This window comes from Rhincodon typus, chromosome 17 (assembly GCF_021869965.1).
Source record: "Rhincodon typus isolate 14 chromosome 17, sRhiTyp1.1, whole genome shotgun sequence".
In the NCBI taxonomy this organism is placed as follows: domain Eukaryota; kingdom Metazoa; phylum Chordata; class Chondrichthyes; order Orectolobiformes; family Rhincodontidae; genus Rhincodon; species Rhincodon typus.
In genome coordinates this window covers 11862041-11880318 of record NC_063348.1, presented here as the reverse complement: position 1 = coordinate 11880318, position 18278 = coordinate 11862041, and the positions used below count along the sequence as shown (strand labels likewise).

General features: G+C 37.0%; 1 protein-coding gene across 2 annotated transcripts in view; it reads left to right on the top strand.

Annotated features, from left to right (window-relative positions):
• The window catches only part of phf21ab (PHD finger protein 21Ab), a 267243-nt gene that overhangs the window by 194315 nt on the left and 54650 nt on the right, over positions 1-18278 (top strand). For both annotated transcript variants that reach the window (XM_048607257.1, XM_020532592.2), the window contains exon 5: positions 17136-17390. In XM_048607257.1, coding sequence (XP_048463214.1) covers positions 17136-17390 — 255 coding nt within the window. The remainder of the gene's footprint in view (positions 1-17135; positions 17391-18278) is intronic.

Sequence of the window (18278 nt, the reverse complement as noted above, 5' to 3'; positions counted from 1 at the left end):
TAACCAAAGTGAATTACTTTTGCACTTAACTTCATATTCCATTTGCCATGTCTTGGCCATTCATTTAGACTGTCTAAATCCTCTTGGAACCTCCTTCCATTTCCACCTAGTTTGTTGATGTCAGCAAATTTGGAAATACTACAATTAATTCCCCCCCCATGCAAACTATTTGTGTAGATTGTGAACAACTGTGGACTCAGCACTAATTCTTGTAGTACCCCCCTGGTAACAACCTGTTGTTCTGAGAATCAATTTATTCTTACACTCTGCTTTCTGTCTGTTAACCAATCCTCGCTCTACGTTAATGTTTTACTTCTAGTCCAGTGTATTCTTATTTTAGTTACTGACAACCTCTGAGACTTTATCAAATACCTCTGAAAATCCAAGTACATCCCATCCAGTTTATCAATGCTTCATGTAATATCCTCACAAAAGGCAAAGCCTTGTTGAACGTGAACCATTCGTTAAAACTTGTTGGCTCACTATTCCTTTCTAAGTGTCCAATTGTCTTTTCATAATATATTCTAACATTTTCCCTACTACTGATGACAAACTAAGTTCTGTAGTTTCTCATTCTCCCTTTCATTCCATCTTAAATAGTGGGGTTACATCTGCTACTTTACAGTCCACTGGAACCATTACAGAATTTATAGAATTTTGAAAGATAACCGCCAATGCGCTGGCCACCCCTTCAGCACTCTGGAGTGAAATTCATCTGGTCTACGCGATTTATCAGCCATCAGTACAAATAACTTTACAAGTACTATCTTTTTGCTGATATTAATATATTTCAGTTCCTCAATTTTCACTGGTCCCTGGGTCTTCTAATACTTCTGAAAAAAAGCAAACTTTTTAACCCGACAATGATTAGATTTTTAAATTTTGTGTACAGTTATAGTGTCATAGAGTCATTCAGTATACAAACAGACCCTTTGGTCCAACCAGCCCATGCCAAGAATAATCCCAAACTAAACTAGTCCCACCCACCTGCTCCTGGCCCATATCCCTCCAAACTTTTCATATTCATGTATCTATCCAAATGTCTTTTAAATGTTGGAATTGTACATGCAGCCAGTACTTCCTGAGGAAGTTCATTCCACATGCGAACCACCCTCTGTGTTTAAAAAAAAAAAATTGCCCCTCATGTCTTTTTTTTAAAATCACTCTCCTCTCACCTTAAGCATGTGCCCCCTAGCCTTGAAATCCCCCATTCTAGGGGAAAGACAACTACCATTAACTTTATCTATACCTCTCATTATTTTAATAAACTTGCATCAGGTCTGCTCTCAACCTCCTACACTTCAGCGAAAAAGGTCCCAGCCTTTCTTATAACTTAAACCTTCCATACCCAGCAACATCCAGGTAAATCATTTCTGAAACCTCTCCAGCATAATAATAATCTTCCTATAACTGGGCAAACAGAACTGGACATAGTATTCCAGAAGAGGCCACACCAATAGCTAGTGCAACCTCAACATGACTTCTGAACTCCAATACTCCAAGGACTGAGGAATGAAGGCAAGCATGCCAAATACCTTTCTAACCACCCTGTCTACATGTGAGATGAACTTTAAAGAATTATGTACTTGCACTCCTCGGTCCCTCTGTTCTACAACACTACCCAAGGCCTACCATTATTTGTATAAGCCCTACCCTTGTTTGTTGTGCCAAAATGCAATACCTTGTGTTTATCTGATTGAATTCCATCTGCCATTGACCTGTTTGTTTGATCAAGATCCCTTTGTAATGTTAAAAAACCTTCTTCATTGTCTACCATGCCATCAATTTTGGTGTCGTCTGCAAACGTACAAACCATGCCTTCTATGTTCTTATCTAAATCATTTATACAAGTGACAAACAAAAGAGGACCTAGAACCAATCCCTGTGGAACCTTGCTGGTCACGGGCCTCCAGTCCAAAAAGCAGCCCTCCCCCATTCCTCTGTCTCCTGCCGCTAAGCCAATTATGTATCCCCTGAATCCCATGTGACCTAACTTTGCTAATTAGTCTATCATGCAGAACCTTGTCAAAGGCTTTACTAAAATCTAAATAAACACCATCTACTGCTCTACCATCATCAGTCTTTCTGGTAACTTCCACAAAAGATTCAATCAAGTTTGTGAGACATGATTTTCCTTGCACAAAACCATGTTGACTATCCCTAATCAATTTTTTGCCTCTCTAAATGTCCATAAATCCTATCTTTTATAATCCCCTCCAACAATTTATCCACAACTGAAGTCAGACTCTCCGGTCTGTAGTTCCCCGGTTTCTTAAAACCTTTCTTAAACAAATGTGTAACATTGGCCACTCTCCAGTCATGAGGCACCTCACCCGTAGTTATAGATGATGCAAATATTTCTGCGAGAGGTCTCATAATTTCCCCTGTTACTTCCTACAACATCCTGGAATACATCAGATCAGGCCCCAGAGATTTCTACACCTTTATATTCTCCAAAACCTCTCGAACGTCCTCTTCTGTAAGGTGTTATGATTTGAGATTGATGTTCATGTTTTCAATTAATCAGGTTCCGAGAGATCTAGGGAAGACAGCCTGCAGCTATTGTCCCACAATTTTTTATTGTCTCCATACCTCTGCAGTAGCAGTCAGATTATTTTAATGTTAATAACATCAGCTAATAGCAGATGGAATTTGCCACATGGACATTCTTTATCATTCCATTTTGTGGCACATTGGATTTATTCATCATGTTCTTAAAAATATGAAGTGGGCAAGTCTGTATTTTTTTTTAATCTGACAAAAGAGTGGAAGTTCTTACGTTTTGATAATATAACCAAAATGAATCATCTGCTATGGAAGTGCATTCTTGAGTTAAAGGGGTAGATCCCAAGGTATAAACTGAGAAACACTGATATTAAAGTCAAAGTGTTTTTAAGTAAACCAGTTATACAGCACCATTAAAACCTGACGAGAAATGTTCCCTGCTGTCAGAAATGTTTCAATTCCGTGCCGTTTATCAGTGAAACACCATTATGTTGGAGGGTGTGTGGGGGAAGTGTATAATGAGTGTGTCATGCCAGAAACATTCCTTTCTAATTAGTTATTTTCAACAAGAAGTTTTTTGATGAACTGCTGAATTTGCTGGTGGGAAAGGATGTAATTTTAATAATTCCAATGATAAAACTCCTGGTTAGTTTACTGTTCACGAATTGATTGTTTGTAAAAATTTGAGAATTACATTTTTAATAGCTCAAACATATTGATTTGAAAATTTTGTATCTGCAAGTTATAAACCATGAATTTGGTCAATTAAACGAGCAATTACACTCTTAATCCTTTTCCCAATACAATGTGTTAGAAAAAAAGTGACGCGAATTGTACATCTGCTGGAAGGATTTAATACATGCTGTTCTAAAATGTGATACAAAATGTTTTTCGACGGTACTTTGAGTACATTTTGTAATGCTTTTGAATGCATTTCTAATCGGTGTACTTCAACCCTTTTTAATATGTAGTTATAATTTGGTCTCTTGAATTTTCTACCACCCAGGATAATCAAGTGACAGGACATGGGCAGAGAGGAGAAAATACAAATCTAGGCCTTGTTTCATTCAAATAGCTTGAGCTACTCATATTTGATAGCATTGCTCTTGAATCAATTCACAAATTTGGAAATGGTTTGAATCTTCAAAATCATCAGAGTCACGAAGTCGGTTGAATAATTGTCAGAATTACTTGACTTTTGCATTTGGAAAGTCTTTTAAACCATTGAAAATGTCTTCTTCATAATTTGGTTGATACTTAATGGTGGTGTTCTGTAAGTGCATCAAGGAAGCATGAAGGTAGCACCTCTTGGTGATTGCCTATATTTTGAGTTGCTTATGCTTGTATCATGGAGGCAATCCCCTGAAAGGAGGCTAGCAATTTAAGGTATAAATCACATAATCAGATATTTTCTGAGGTCTGTTATTACAGTTAATATTATTGTGAATGCTAGTTTGAGTTATTACAATGGAGGGGGGCGGTGGGTGGGTGTGTTTTGATTGACCGTTTTAAGAGAATATTGAAGGATTATCTGCCTTTATGGTTACTGAATGGAAGTTTGTCATTATAAGAAACTGTGCACTTGAAGGGAGTATAAGTTTGGAATAGTTTCATGAATGAGTATTTGTATTTTCAGTATCCAGTGTGTGAGTGAAAACTGTGCTAAGTTGTTAGAAGTTTTAATTTATTGCATCATCTCAATTCCAGCAATGTGCCTCCAACGTACAGTTGGTGAGGTGGGATTGAGATGACACCGAGAGGACAGCCTTTTATGAAACTCGGCCAAATTTTCCAAGAGCTGAGAGCGTTCTAATCAGCCCACTTTGGTACTCCCCTGTCTTCATGACTACCTGCAAGTTGCCTTCAGAGATGGCAGGCTTAACTTGATAGCTTGATCATGCTTGCCTCCCCCACCTCTAGCTCCAAGCAAAAATTGCTTGTGCTGGGACCCATTGTATATTTGGCTAGTCAGAAGACCTTCCATCTTGGATTACCCAATGTCAATGGGCCGGCCAAACATCAGGAGCTCCCTATCTCAGCTATAAAACCAAATATAATCTATTCAGTCCTGACAAACGCCTTCAGTCCAATTTCAGAGGAGCAGCTGTTAATTAACCTGTGAATATTTCCAGCTTGCACACCAGCTATCCTGGTGGGTTCAAGGCAACATGCCAGTTTGTGCCAAACAGTGAACCATTTTGTGTTTTGTGCCCAATACGGAAATTCTGGACTGTATAGTCAATTTCATTTCATACAAGATCTTTGCAACTGGCCAAATCTGGAGATAGTTATTTTGTTTCAAACCCCGATGCAAAAGCTGGAATTAGAATAACTCTGAACTCTGGTTCTGAATGCACTTGAAACAGCAATTGCTTTCTAATTTACTTAAGTATGGAAGTGGTTTGTTGTGCTGTGCAAAGTATTTGGTAAAATAAATGATAAAGCTAGAGAGTTTAACCTTCTGCTTCTTGACAAAATGTTGATAGTGTGAAATTGTAGATATTTGGTAATGTTAATTTCTATTGACTTGAGAGGTTGTACTTCAATGCAACATGTGTGGTATCTAATTTTCACTAGGTTATTGCTCTGTCATGCAAATGTCAGCACATGGTACTTTACCTTTAGGTGTAGTCAGTGAGCAAGTTGTGACTTCTAATTAACATCTATTTTTAAATTTTTTCCATTTGGAAATAATTCCACACCACTTTGCATTGTCCAAATCTATAGCATATTTACAATATTGACTGTACAGTTATGACCTTTGCGTAAAAGTTTTCAGCAGGGCAGGAAATTATCTGTGGATAGTATTTTTTTTCTTTATTCATTAATGGGACAAGGGCGTTGCTGGCTAGGTAGCATTTATTGCCCATCCCCAATTGCCCAGAGGGCAGTTGAGAGTCAACCACATTTCTGAGAGTCTGGAGTTGCATGTAAGCCAGACCAGGTAAGGATGGCAGTTTCCTTCCTGAAAGGACATTAGTGAACCAGGTGGGTTTTTTCCCAACAATCGACAATGGATTCATGGTTATCATTAGATTCTTAATTCCAGGTATTTTATTGAATTCAAATTCCACTATTTGCCGTGGTGGGGTTTGAACCCAGGTTCCCAGAATGTTATCTGAGCCTCTGGATTAATAGTCTAGCGATAATATCACTAGGCCATTGCCTCCCCTGTAAAATATTGAAATCATTGGAGTTTTGTGAAATCAAGGACTCTTCTTGGCTCCATATCTTAATGGTTTTGAACCAAGTGCCGTGTCTTGCTTTTTTGTGACCTTACAGTTCTTTCTCAGTGAACATGATTGAATAGCTTGAAAATGCTTAGGTTACAGTTTACATTTAAATAGTAGTGACGTAGACACCAAAACTGGTGTCTAACTAGTGTCTGTGAAATAGTTCTCCAAGAAGTATTTTCAGAAAAAGGGATAAAATTGACAAGGAAATAATGCATCCAGTAAAATTGGACAATAACTAGCATTAACATTCAAATCTGTGAAATCTAGCTCAGTCATGTGCAACAGTTGATTGAATGTTATAGGACAGAACTGTACAGCCAGCCTTTGTTCTGTAACTTTGTGCAAAATGTAGCTGCATTTTACGTAAATTGTTTTGAACTAGTATTAATCTAATCCAAAGTTTAATGTGGGTAGAGCAACTAACTTATTGTTCACTGAATAAATGGAATAAATGAAAAAATGTGAAGTGCACTGACATGTCCTGATTTATTTGAAAAAGGCTGTTTTAATCATCGCATTATTGTAATAAAAAATGCAAATTCATTCTTTAAAACTTTTGATTACGTACAAAATTCGAGAGTGGCAATATAATCGTTATGATACAGGACTACCAGTAATCCAGAGTGTTGTTCCACTGCAGTGTAGAAATGAGTTACGGAATTTCTATTCAATTCATCATATTCGAATTACAATTTAGTTTCAGCATTGACACTGGTCCTATTTTGTACATGTGAACAAAACTATGAGCTACAGTTCCTTTCTTTAGTGGGGATAACATATTTGTCTAATGATTAGAGTTTCTGGTTTGCAAATTATTTTTGAAAACAAAAATTAATGAAGACTTGACCATTCAGGGTCTGAAACCAAGAAATCATTGTTTAAACAATATTATTAATTTTGGGGGATCTGCATGTGCGAGAATGAGTTTCTCTCAATAATCATATTACTAGAACCTTATGTTGCTGGCTCTAGGTCACTTCCTGTAATTTGATCTTCCTGTTTTAAATAATAAGTATTACTGTGGCTCTCTGCTGGAAAGGGAAACTGAAACTGTGGTTCTGCTGTGTTTAGAACTATTTTAGAACTCCCTCTACTGGCAATCATGATACATTTCATGTAAGTGTGTGATTGACAACTTCTGTTGTTAATCTACAAGGCCATGATGGCTGTGATCAAATTTTTCTGAATCCTCGAATATTTTAATCAAAATATGTCAATTTACTCAAACTTATCCTGAGTTGCTAAGTTTTATTCTTCTTTTCCAGTGTTATCAAAGTTTGTTTTTAATTGATCTTACATGGGTATTGGTGAGAGAGAAATGTTGACTGTGCATCCAGAAGAATTTTTTCATGCTGCTTCTTCCCCAAATATTCCCCTAAGATTCATTATGCTCACCTAACAGTGCTTAAGTTTAATGTCTTCTTCAAAAGACTGCCAAAGGTCTTTAGTACTGCATTAGAATCAGTCTAGATTATATGCACCATTCTCTGTAGTCAGACTTGTATTTGGAATCGTCTGACTTAGGAGTTAGTGTTGTCATTAAAGTAATACGGTGTTTTTACGGTGATACAGTAGTGTACCGTTTGCACATTTGCTGACTGAACAAAACTTTAGTCAAGAGATTTCCATAAAATGCTTTAACGTTCGTTGTTATGTTTTCAAATATTTACATTAATGAATTGACCTGAGGCCCAAAATGTTTGAGTGTAAACATGTTTAAATTGAATTTTCTGCCAAAACTATAAGGAAGATTCTTTTTTATTGATATGAATGGCAATCCATTAGACAGCATCCTGTAATTCAAATATCTTAGTTAGGTTTAAATTGCTTAAATAAACAAATTCAACTGAGAAAAAAAATACTTTTTGACCAAAACTAATTTTATGTCCTGCCAAGAATAGAAATTACAACTGCTGTAATGTTACAGTTAACCATTTAACAATGAGTTACTCGATGTGAATATGAATGGATTCAGTCTGTTGCTTTATTGAGATGTTTGAATGTGAGAGAACCAAACATGCTAAGAACTTCTGCAATGAGTGCACGTTCATAATGTGCAAATGTAGTTGGTGGCCTTCAAGTTTTGCGCAGTCATTGGTGTAGATTCCATTTTAGCTTCCTCCTATCACTTTGGTAACAATGGAGGCCTAAAGATTTCTTCAGACACAGCTTTAGGAGTCCTGCCAATGCAGACTGTCAACAGCAGGAAGAGTTGAATATTCAAGTACCCTACAGAAGAAAACGTTGCTGTGAACTTCAAGTCTGAAACTATAAACAATGGCAAAAGTATATCAGACCAAGTATAAAACAAGCTGCAGCGGTAGAGTTAAGATTTCAATCAAGCTGAAGTAAGAGTCATTCCAAGACAATTGCAGATTGCATTGGGTGTCGATGATCTGTAGGAGTGAGGCAGAGCAAGCAGATATCAGCATGAGTAAGATTAAAATCCCAGATAGTTGAGGAAAAGATTTAAAAAGCGGTGCAGAATTACAAGATGGCAAGCTAGAAATAAAGAAAAATACTCTCAGTTCAGTTTGAGCATTTTGACCATGGAGCTTGGCCACCATAAGGGCAATCCAGGGCTTCAGAAATAACTTAATCCAAGTTCTCAGACCCAGAATGTCCTAAAACCGGAGTTAAATTTATAAGGGCGGCATATTTGAAACCTAATCACATCTGATCTAATCGAAAAATAAAGATAGGAGACATTATTAAGCTGCAGAAAAGACAGGAGATCCTTTTATTAAAACTGGTAAAGGTGAGAAACATTTAATGAAACTGCAGGCAGCAGAATTATTATTATAGTTACAGAATGCAAATCATTAAAAGAAAAAGATTATTATAGCAAACATTAGTATTAAAGTCATAAGCACCAGGAACCATTCAGTAAAGCTGTTAAGGGAATGGGAAACACTGAATTTTTTAAAAAACTCATTCATGAGATGGGAGCATCACTGGCTAGGCTAGCATTTATTACCCATCCATTATTGTCCATTGCTGCAGTTCTGGAGTTGCACGCAGACCAGACCAGGTAAGGACAGCAGTTTCCTAAAGGACATCAGTGAACCAGATAGCATTTCCCCAATAATTTGCAATAGTTTCATCTTGGAAACTATTGGACTCAATTCTGAATTTGGTTTTTGTTGAAATCAAATTCCACCATCTGCCATGGCCAGATTTGAACCTTGTCCCCAGAATACTATCTGCATCTCTGGATTAATAGCCTCGTGATAACACCACTAAGCCATCACCTCTCCACTTTAATTAGGCCATAGTTAGCCTGATTTATCCAGTGAAGCTGTGAAAAAGATATTAATCCTCTACCTCGTCCGTAAGGGGCAGAGGGAGTCCTTTCGGTCATCTCTAAGTGGCAATACGAATCCTTCCCGTTAGCTGCTGGGAACCGTGGGCATCCTCAACATCAGCTGTTGGTGATGGCTCCATAAGTTTAAAAAATGTCAAAAATTGCAGTAGCACTGTTAATTTCACAAAATTATAACCTTTTCACACAAGAAAACTAAATAGTCACATTAGGAAGACAAGATAACAGAAAAAATGTTGCCAGAAAGATTTAATTTCAAAAGTGGACCTTGTAAAACAGCGTAGAACATCTTGGAGTAACCAATTCTTAAAATGCAGAATAGGTTCCAAATTTGATACTAAATCAGAAGCAGAATAAGTTAATGCACTTGTATTTTTGATTCAGAGTAAAGCTGATGATGTAACAGTCCAGTTTTGAGGAAGTGCTGAAAGCCTTTAACAATTACTTTTGCCCTCAGAACAGATAAAATTCTTGAAAGAACAAGATTTAACAGAAGAATTCACCATCCACTTCATTAAAGTTCTTTACAGATAAATGGAGAAAAGTAACCATGATTTAACTCTGTGTTCATAGAGAATTGTTATTAGAATTGCTGATGAATCTTTTCAGATTCATTATTAGTCAAAAGAAGATTGGCTTTAGAGAAAGCCATAGAAATGGTGAGTGAAGCTGATATCCAGAAGCAATGCAGATCACTCTTCAGGAGAGGACAACCTTAACTCAAGATCGGTGGATTCCATTCAGTTTTTAAGGTCCAAAACCCCACAAGACAAACCTGAGAAACCAAGAGAATGAGTATAGATACTAGATACTGAAAATCCTTGTCAGCATTTGATGCAAGGAAATCTCTCTCTCAGGCGGTTCACAATGATGAAAAAGGAATGCTTTATCTGTCAAAATCGTTTTCAGAAAATGTGCACAGATAGGACATTCATAGAAAAACAAGTAGTCAAAACGCCTTCTATACAGTGGTTAATGAGTTAGAACAATGTGCAATAAAAGAAAGGTCTGAAGTACTCCTGCGGAGATAGGTGATCGAGATCTATCTTTTCCAGATGGAGATATTTACCTCAATGGATTTTTCATGTATCATAGTTTTGATACAGGGGCCACATGTCATTGTTGTTAACTAGTGAACCATGGTTGAAAACACAGTCTGCAGCCAACAATAGTACTATTTTTGCCTTAAGACTAATGGCATGCTCCAAGCATTCTTCAGCTTAAATGGTATCAAGTTGTTAACCTATACATACGTCACGTTAGAGAATCCTCACACTTGAGCATTAATGTGTGCCTTGACATCAGTCATCTACAAATCTTGCAGTCAGATTAACTAAAGTCAAGATAGATCAGGAAGGCTAATTATGAAACAACAGGTCAAGGGCCAGTCGGTTAACAAATAGCCAGCTGTGGAACAACAGATCAGAGGACAGCCAGTAGAAAATTTCATAGGGCTCCCTAGATTCGTGGCAGAACCCAATCAGAAGGCCGTATCCACTGGGGTTAGCTGATTAGGCATAAGAAATTTGTTTCATGCTGTAAACAAGACAAGCACCTGCAATTATCCTGGATTGGCACAAATATTTTCCACTGCTACCAGCACGAGTTCAGACAACAAACTTTGCAAGCAATCATTAGCTACTATGTACACAATGAGCATTTGAGGCATCTTCAATTGAGGGAACTCAGTTTAGTGAACAAATACTTATGACATTTAAATCAGAACATGAGATGATTTGGGAGGTGCAAATTCGAATTACTTTCTTCATCATCCCAAGAAGAATCCTCAGCAGCAATGACAGAGATCATGCCAAGCAAGTAAAAATCTTCAAAGAACAGAACTAAGAATTGAACATGGTTTCTTTAATCCTGCAATCATGGAGGCTGGATAAAAACTCTTAACCCTCAACTAAATCTACACCTTTAATTCCAATATCATATATAGTCTAGACTTAATAGATTGCGTTGGAACTCTACCTAAAACCAAGGAAGGGAACGAATATCTTTTAACAATTCTGGATGTTTCCACAAAATTTCCCAAAGATGCCTTTCTGAAAAATTACAGCAAAAGTGGTAATGAGAGAGTTGGTACAATTTTTTTTAAACAAGATATGGATTACCAAAAAAAAAATCAAGGTAAAATTTAATGCCACAGACAATTAAAGAAATTATGACCAGTTTGACCTTTTGAACTAATATATGGACATGAAGTAAGAGAACCACTCAAAGTTAATGAACCAAATCTTAGAAACAATACTGTCCCAAATTTGAGAGAAACTGACGAATGCATGCTTGCTGGCGAAGGAAGCTTGTCAAATAATGGAAACTAGAGCAAACAAAAAGGTCAAATGCAAAATTTTGTAGGGACAACATAAGGTTTTAGTGTTGTTAACTTTCTTTGGGGAAGTATTAAAAGCAAGGTTCAGTGGACCTCCTCAGATTAAGAAGAGACTCAAAGATGTGCATTATGTGCTGAATACTTCAGGCAGGAGGAAGAATCAATGAGTGTCATGTTAACATGTTGAAAAGATAATGTGGTAGGAATGATATTTGGAGGGAAAAAATGTATTTGTGGCACTGAAGGAAGTGGGGAAAGAAATAGAAACATCAGATCAGTTGGAGAATTGACTTGAAATGAGTATTCAAAAGTTAACTTCTCAACAATCAAATTGGAAAACATGAGTGTACTTAAAAGTCTGATCTTTCATGAAACTATTGAAGTGGTTTCTGAAGGCTAATAGAGAATTATAAATCAATTTGTAAGGATATGGGGAATGTAGTCCCTACAAAGCAACACCTGTATAGACTCAATCCAGAGAAATTAGCTCAGAAGAGGGAAGAGATTAAGTCAGACAGTGACATTATTGAACTGAGTCAAGTAGCTGGAGCTCCCCTAGGAGTACTGGCAAGTTCCTTGGAGAGGAAAAGGGAGCTAAAGAACACTAGCTGGACTTTATCAGTGTAAAGTCATGCAGCTTGTAATCAAAAATATGCCAGAGTTTCAATCCTTAACCAATAAATTAATTGAAGGACTTCGTATACTGTACTGTTTATGTCAACAACTTGTTTGTTTTTACATAAACCTGGGAGAACTTCTACACCATTTGACTGAACTGTTTGATCAGCTATAAAAAGCCAATTGTTTGTATGTTTGGGTATGAGTGAATTTGCCAAGGCTAAAATGACTTATTTAGGCCATATTGTGGGACTGTAAGCCACGTAGCACCAGGAGAAGCAAAAGTACAGGCTGTTTTGGATTTCCACATGTCTAAGGTGAATTGTGAAATTTTATGCCTTTTTGACGTGAGTGCTTTCTTCCATGGGTTCACGCTGAACTTCAGCACTGTCATTGCACCCTTAACAAACTTGTTGGAAAAAGGCAAATTTAAACACCTTTTGAAAATTTAAAAGTAGTGCTAATGACAGCACCATTTTTACCTATGCTGAATTTGCAAAGCCATTCAAACTAGCTCTTGATACCAGTGATAACAGTCTGGGCTGTTCTACTACAAGATGACAAGTTGGGGATTGAACAGCCTATCAGTTATTCTGAAAGGAATTGACTGCATGCCAACAAAAATATTGCACCATTGGAAAAGAGTTTTGTACTAGTTCTACACCATTTTGACAAATATATCACCAATAATGCAAAAAAAAACTTACTTATATGGATCATAATCCATTGATACTACTTTATGAATATGTTTGGGACCAAAACTTGACGATCATTTCAATGGAGTTTAGTTCCGGTTCCACCTGCTCCAGAGACGTGTAATAACATCCCTGAACAGGTTGATTGAAAAATATCTATGATTTTTAAATTATATTCTTGCACCTGGAATAGGAAATATCATCAGGATCACTTTATAGAGGGCATGCATGCCAGAGACATGTAAAAATTATTGCTGCGTGACTTAGTGTATGATTAACGTTAACAATGCAATTAGTGGTGGAATGTCATCGACTTCATGGTAAGAAGAATTTTCATGAATAATGGAATGCCTGTTTAAGATACATCTTCATTTGTTTTTGGAGGTGGGATTTACATGTGTAATTTTTAATGTATTTGGTGAAAATTTGGGTTTCTGGTTTTTGAGTTAGTAACCTGTGGGTTTCTCTGTATCCAGAGTTATTAATCAACTTGTAAGTATTTCTGTCAACATGGAGATTACTTCCAAAAACCGTTTTCAAAGCCTGGCTGGTGATTGAATAGGTTTTGTCCACTCATGGACTTCTGGTTATTTTTCAAAAATTTGTTAGAGAATTTTGGCAATTGTTTTGTTTTAGTCTTAAAAAGAAATGTGCATAGCTGAGAGAGAAAGCGACCAATAGTTTCACTTTTGACTTTGGGTGGGGCAGTCCTTTGAATTCCTAGTCCTAGGATATCTGTATAGCGCAGTGCTCCTGAGTAGGGAATGATGGATATAATTATTTTGATTACCTTGGAGTGAAGACTTGTGTAGTCCCAGACCAGAAGTGTTTGGATGGAAAAACCCTTAAGAGGTGACTTACAGCTGATGCATTTAAGCTCAAGTGTGTGGTAGCTCCAGGGAGAAGCTGTCACTGTTCCAGTCTCAATGTTTAAGTCAGAAGTGATTTAAACTACTGAAGCGTTAGCTAAAGGGACTCTGAGTGGGCCTTGTAGATCCTACCTAAGATGGGTAGATGAACAAGATGGTAGTCTGTGAATAAAGAGTAAGAATAAATAGGACATTTTCAAGTTGGCAGCTTCTAGGTAAATGGGCACTACAACAATCATTACTTGGCCCTAAACTGTTTATAATCTATATTAATGATTTAATTGAGGTGACTGAATGTAACACATCCAGTTTTGCTGACATTACAACATTAAGTGGGAAGGTAAGCAATGAAGAAAGCTACAGTTTGTGTGAATGACTAAGAATATCACATGTGAAATACAGTGGTTTTTGAATAGTGAAAAATTGGGAAATGTGAGTTCTGAGGAAGGGTCACCAGACCCGAAATGTTAACTCTGTTTTCTTCTCCACAGATGCTGCCAGACCTGCAGAGCTTTTCCAGCAACTTTGTTTTTGTTCCTGATTTACAGCATCCGCAGTTCTTTTGGTTTTTATTTGGGAAATGTTAGTATTGTGTCTTTATGCATGGTTTTCATACCAATACAAACAATTAGAATGGAAAGCGTCATGTTAACTTTGTTATAAAATGGGCAGTAGAGGAATAAAGATCAGTATTTCCTTTGACTAGACAATCTTGAACACAGGATCACAGTGTTTTAATAAGAGGTCAGCCTTTTAGGAGCCTGGGGGAAATAACTTCATTCAAAGAGGGTGAATCTTAAGAGTTCTTTATCCTGGAGAGCAGTGGGTGCTCAGTCTTTGAGTGTATTCAAGACAGAGGCTACCAGATTCTGGGATATTAAGGCAATTGAGAGATATGGGAACAATTGCAAGAAAGTGAGATCAAGATTAGAAATGATCTGTTTACTGGCAGAGCAGACCTGAAGGGCCAAATAGCGAATTTCAGTTCCTGTCTCTCCTCCTCTTATGAATTAGATATTCCAGTTACTTGGTATTGTACTTGGCTGCAGTTGAGAACCCAGTGATCAAAATTGTGGTTTTACACCTTTTAGCCCTTGCATGTTGAACAATAGTTTTTAAACATAGGTAAGCAAGAACACAAAGATATTAAACCATCACTGGATAACCTTCCATGATAGACCTGCCAAGTATATTTGTTATTGAATAATGAACAGTTGTATCCCTTTCTTCATCGGATCCATCTGGCATTCCATTGCCTGGTGGAGCCTGAGGAAAGAGATTTGACATTTTCCTGTTTATTGTACAATTGTTAAGCAATCAATTGTGATCAATTTGGACTCATGCTTCTGTAAATCAGGAGCAGGAGATGAACATTCTAATTATTGGGGACAAAAACAGAAGTTGCTGGAAAAGCTCGGCAGGTCTGGCATCACCTGTGAAGAAAAGAATCAGAGTTAATGTTTCGGGTCCAGTGACTCTTTCTCAAACTTCCTCTGTTCTTTTGGTTTTTATTCTAGTTTAGTATTGTTCAAAACAAGTCAGTGTCATCAACAAAGTTCAGCAAAGCATGTTTATATTTGTACTAATTGAAATATTAATGTCTGCCTCATTTATTATGTCATTGCCTTCTAGAGAGGTTGTTCTTATAGGACTCAATAAAAGAAGTAGTTGAGACATCTAGAATAGATGCATTAATGGAAATTGAATAAATATGTGAGAGATGAAGGAAGTGAAGGCTATGTTGGAATTGAATAAAGAATGATGTACGAAGATGCATGTCGAACATAAATCCTGGACTAACTGGCAAGCATGTTTCTGGATGTAGCTGCTGCAATTTGATCCTTTGAAATGTATCGCAGAAATCAATGATTAGTAAAAGATTATTAATCTGTATCTGTTGTCAATATTTGCATGCTTAATTTATTTTCTGGCAAAGCTCATTGACCCATACTTTGACACATCTGTGTTTTGCAAATTCTAAAAAGCAGTGTAGTAATCCTTCTCTGTGATGTAACAAGGGAGAAACTGGACACGCTGGAACACTTTTCACTGGAGCATAGTTCACATGGACGCTAAGGGGTGACCTTATAGAGGTTTATAAAATCATGAGAGGCGTAGATAAGGTGAATAGCAAAGGTCTTTTCCCAAAGGTGGGGGAGTTCAAAACTAGGGGGCATATTTTTAAGCTGAGAGAAAAAAGATTTAAAAGGGACCCGAGAGGCATTTTTCTCATAGTGGGTGGCTTGTATGCGGAATGAACTGCCAGAGGAGGTGGGTGATACAAGTACAGTCACAACATTTAAAATACGTTTTGGTAGGTACGTGAATATGAAAGATTTATAGGGAAATGGGCCAAATGCAGGTAAACAGGACTAGTTCAGTTTGGGAAACTTGGTTGACAAAGACAAGTTGGACCGAAGGGTCTGTTTCGATGCAGTGACTCTCTGACCCTAATCCAAAATTCGAGTACTCTGTGTTGAAAATGAAGTAAGTTTGCAGATCCTCAGAATCTTAGCAAGGATCTTAATAACTGAACTTAAATTGAGATACGATAGACTCCTTCTGAATCACTGTATAGAACATTTGAAAATTCACCTTGCCTGGACTATCACCATTGTTCCAGTTCCTGTTTATATTGCAAAGTAACTCCAACGTGCATGTATTTTAAAATAACGTTCTTCCATTCACCGGAACGATGCAACTGTCTAAAGACAAAATAATGGATTTTCTTGAAGTACATTTGAATGATCATCTAGTTAGCAAGTAATAATGTGGTAAGTTTCCTTCTATACCTCTCTTTAATTCCCATGTCAAATCTTGCAAAAGTTGAGGACTTAATGTCCTCGTGGCATTCTGATTTTTATGGTTCTTCAATGATTGCAGTAATGTTAGTAAGTGTGAGTTGTACTGATAGAGATGAATAGCTGATATAAAAAGATGAGTTGTACCAACATTTATTTTCTTGTATTCCATCAAAACTTGGTAGTGATGTTTAAACAAATAACTTAGTCTGAAGATTCTCTGAAAGTCCACTTCCTACTCAATCATGTTTCAGGCTTATCTTGGATGCCACATTAAGGTGAAAAGTTGGCATCATTCCGTATTGGTGAGACTGCTTATCTTTGACTGTAAATAGTGGGCTAAATGTGTTGGTCGATGCCATTGCTTGTGAGCAATTGTACATCAGTACTTGTTATTTCTACTCCGAAAACTTATGCTAATGTATTTAAATAATTGGGATAGAGCCAATTTAGGCTAGGTTGAACATTTAATGTTTTCTTAAAATGAGTACCTTAATGATTCTGCAGGTGCTACCCATAGAACTCCTGTTCTGTGTATGACCTCACATTTTTTTGTAGCATTGTCATGCTGAACATGTTTATTCTTCTTGAGGTTTTCTTTAGCGTTGCAAAAAGAAATGCTGAAACATCTGATTTTAAAATACAGGTTGTAAATACATAAGGCTGAAATATTTCCATATGTCTGTCTTTTGTTTTTTTGTAACAAATAAAATGTAATCTCAATTTTTGTGTACTTTTCTTTAATTCACAGAAAGCAATAACTGACGCTTCAGTTGTTACCACAAATCAGATTCCACTTACTCTACTAAAAACAGCGCATGCCATGTCTGCCTCGGCCGTTACACCGAGACCTACCATTGCCATGGTAACGGCTCTAAGCAATCCTCAGAAATCAGTGGTTAATGCGGAGTCTCAAAACGCACCCATCAACCTTCAGATCACCAACAAACTGACAACTCTAGGGACAGACGCTGTGCGAATAATGCCAAAATCAGCTGTACAGTTGGTAAGAAAAACTTCAAAATGCTATCTTTTCTTTTAATGAGTTTCCTCAGTCTTTGTTGTACTCTACCCCTTAAGAATCAGTCATACATTATTGAGAGTTAATTTTATACAGTGGGTTAATGAGTTATATTTTAGCAATGATGTATTTGCTTTTTGGTTCTTTTGCCAATGATAGATCATATGAGTAACATTATCCTATCAAATCATCTTGAACCCAGCCTCAAAAGAGCAATCCCCTTTTTTTCCTAACCACCAACCTGCATGTTCCAAAATTTTGGCTTTCACAGAAGACATCCTTTACTGCTGTCTTCAGTTGGGTTGCTAGAATGTTATATAGTTTTGTGCTATACCTGTGAACTTACTTGGACCTGAATTGTAACTGTTCAAGCTTGCTGCTCACTGAGGACCTTTTACAACGACAGACTTCTAGATTATATTCGAGACTGCTGTTATAAAAAGTGTTTCATCAAATTGTCCTTGGGATTTCTCTTCCTCTTCCCTTTGTCTGCCCACGGCCTTTAGTTTTGAAGAGAAGCAAAACTATAGTGTACAACGCCTTGCTGTAATCCGTGGACAGTCATTGACATGAAGGAATTTTTGACAAATAATGTAAAAGGACAAAGTTAACCCTGATTCGCAACTAATTCAAGTGGTGTAAAACAAACTGCGTAAATACTATTAAGTGAAACATTGCCCACCTTTCTGTTCCTTCCATGTAGTCTGATCAATTTGATCTGGTGAAGCCATGCAAAAATAGCAAATACCCTGCTGATCTATACAGCCTGTCTCATAATTATGATGCTTTCTGCATCATAGTACAGACACTTCCTGCCCACTCAGAGCCAATACTTAAATCCTTTCTTTTGTTACAAAGAGGATGGAAATATAA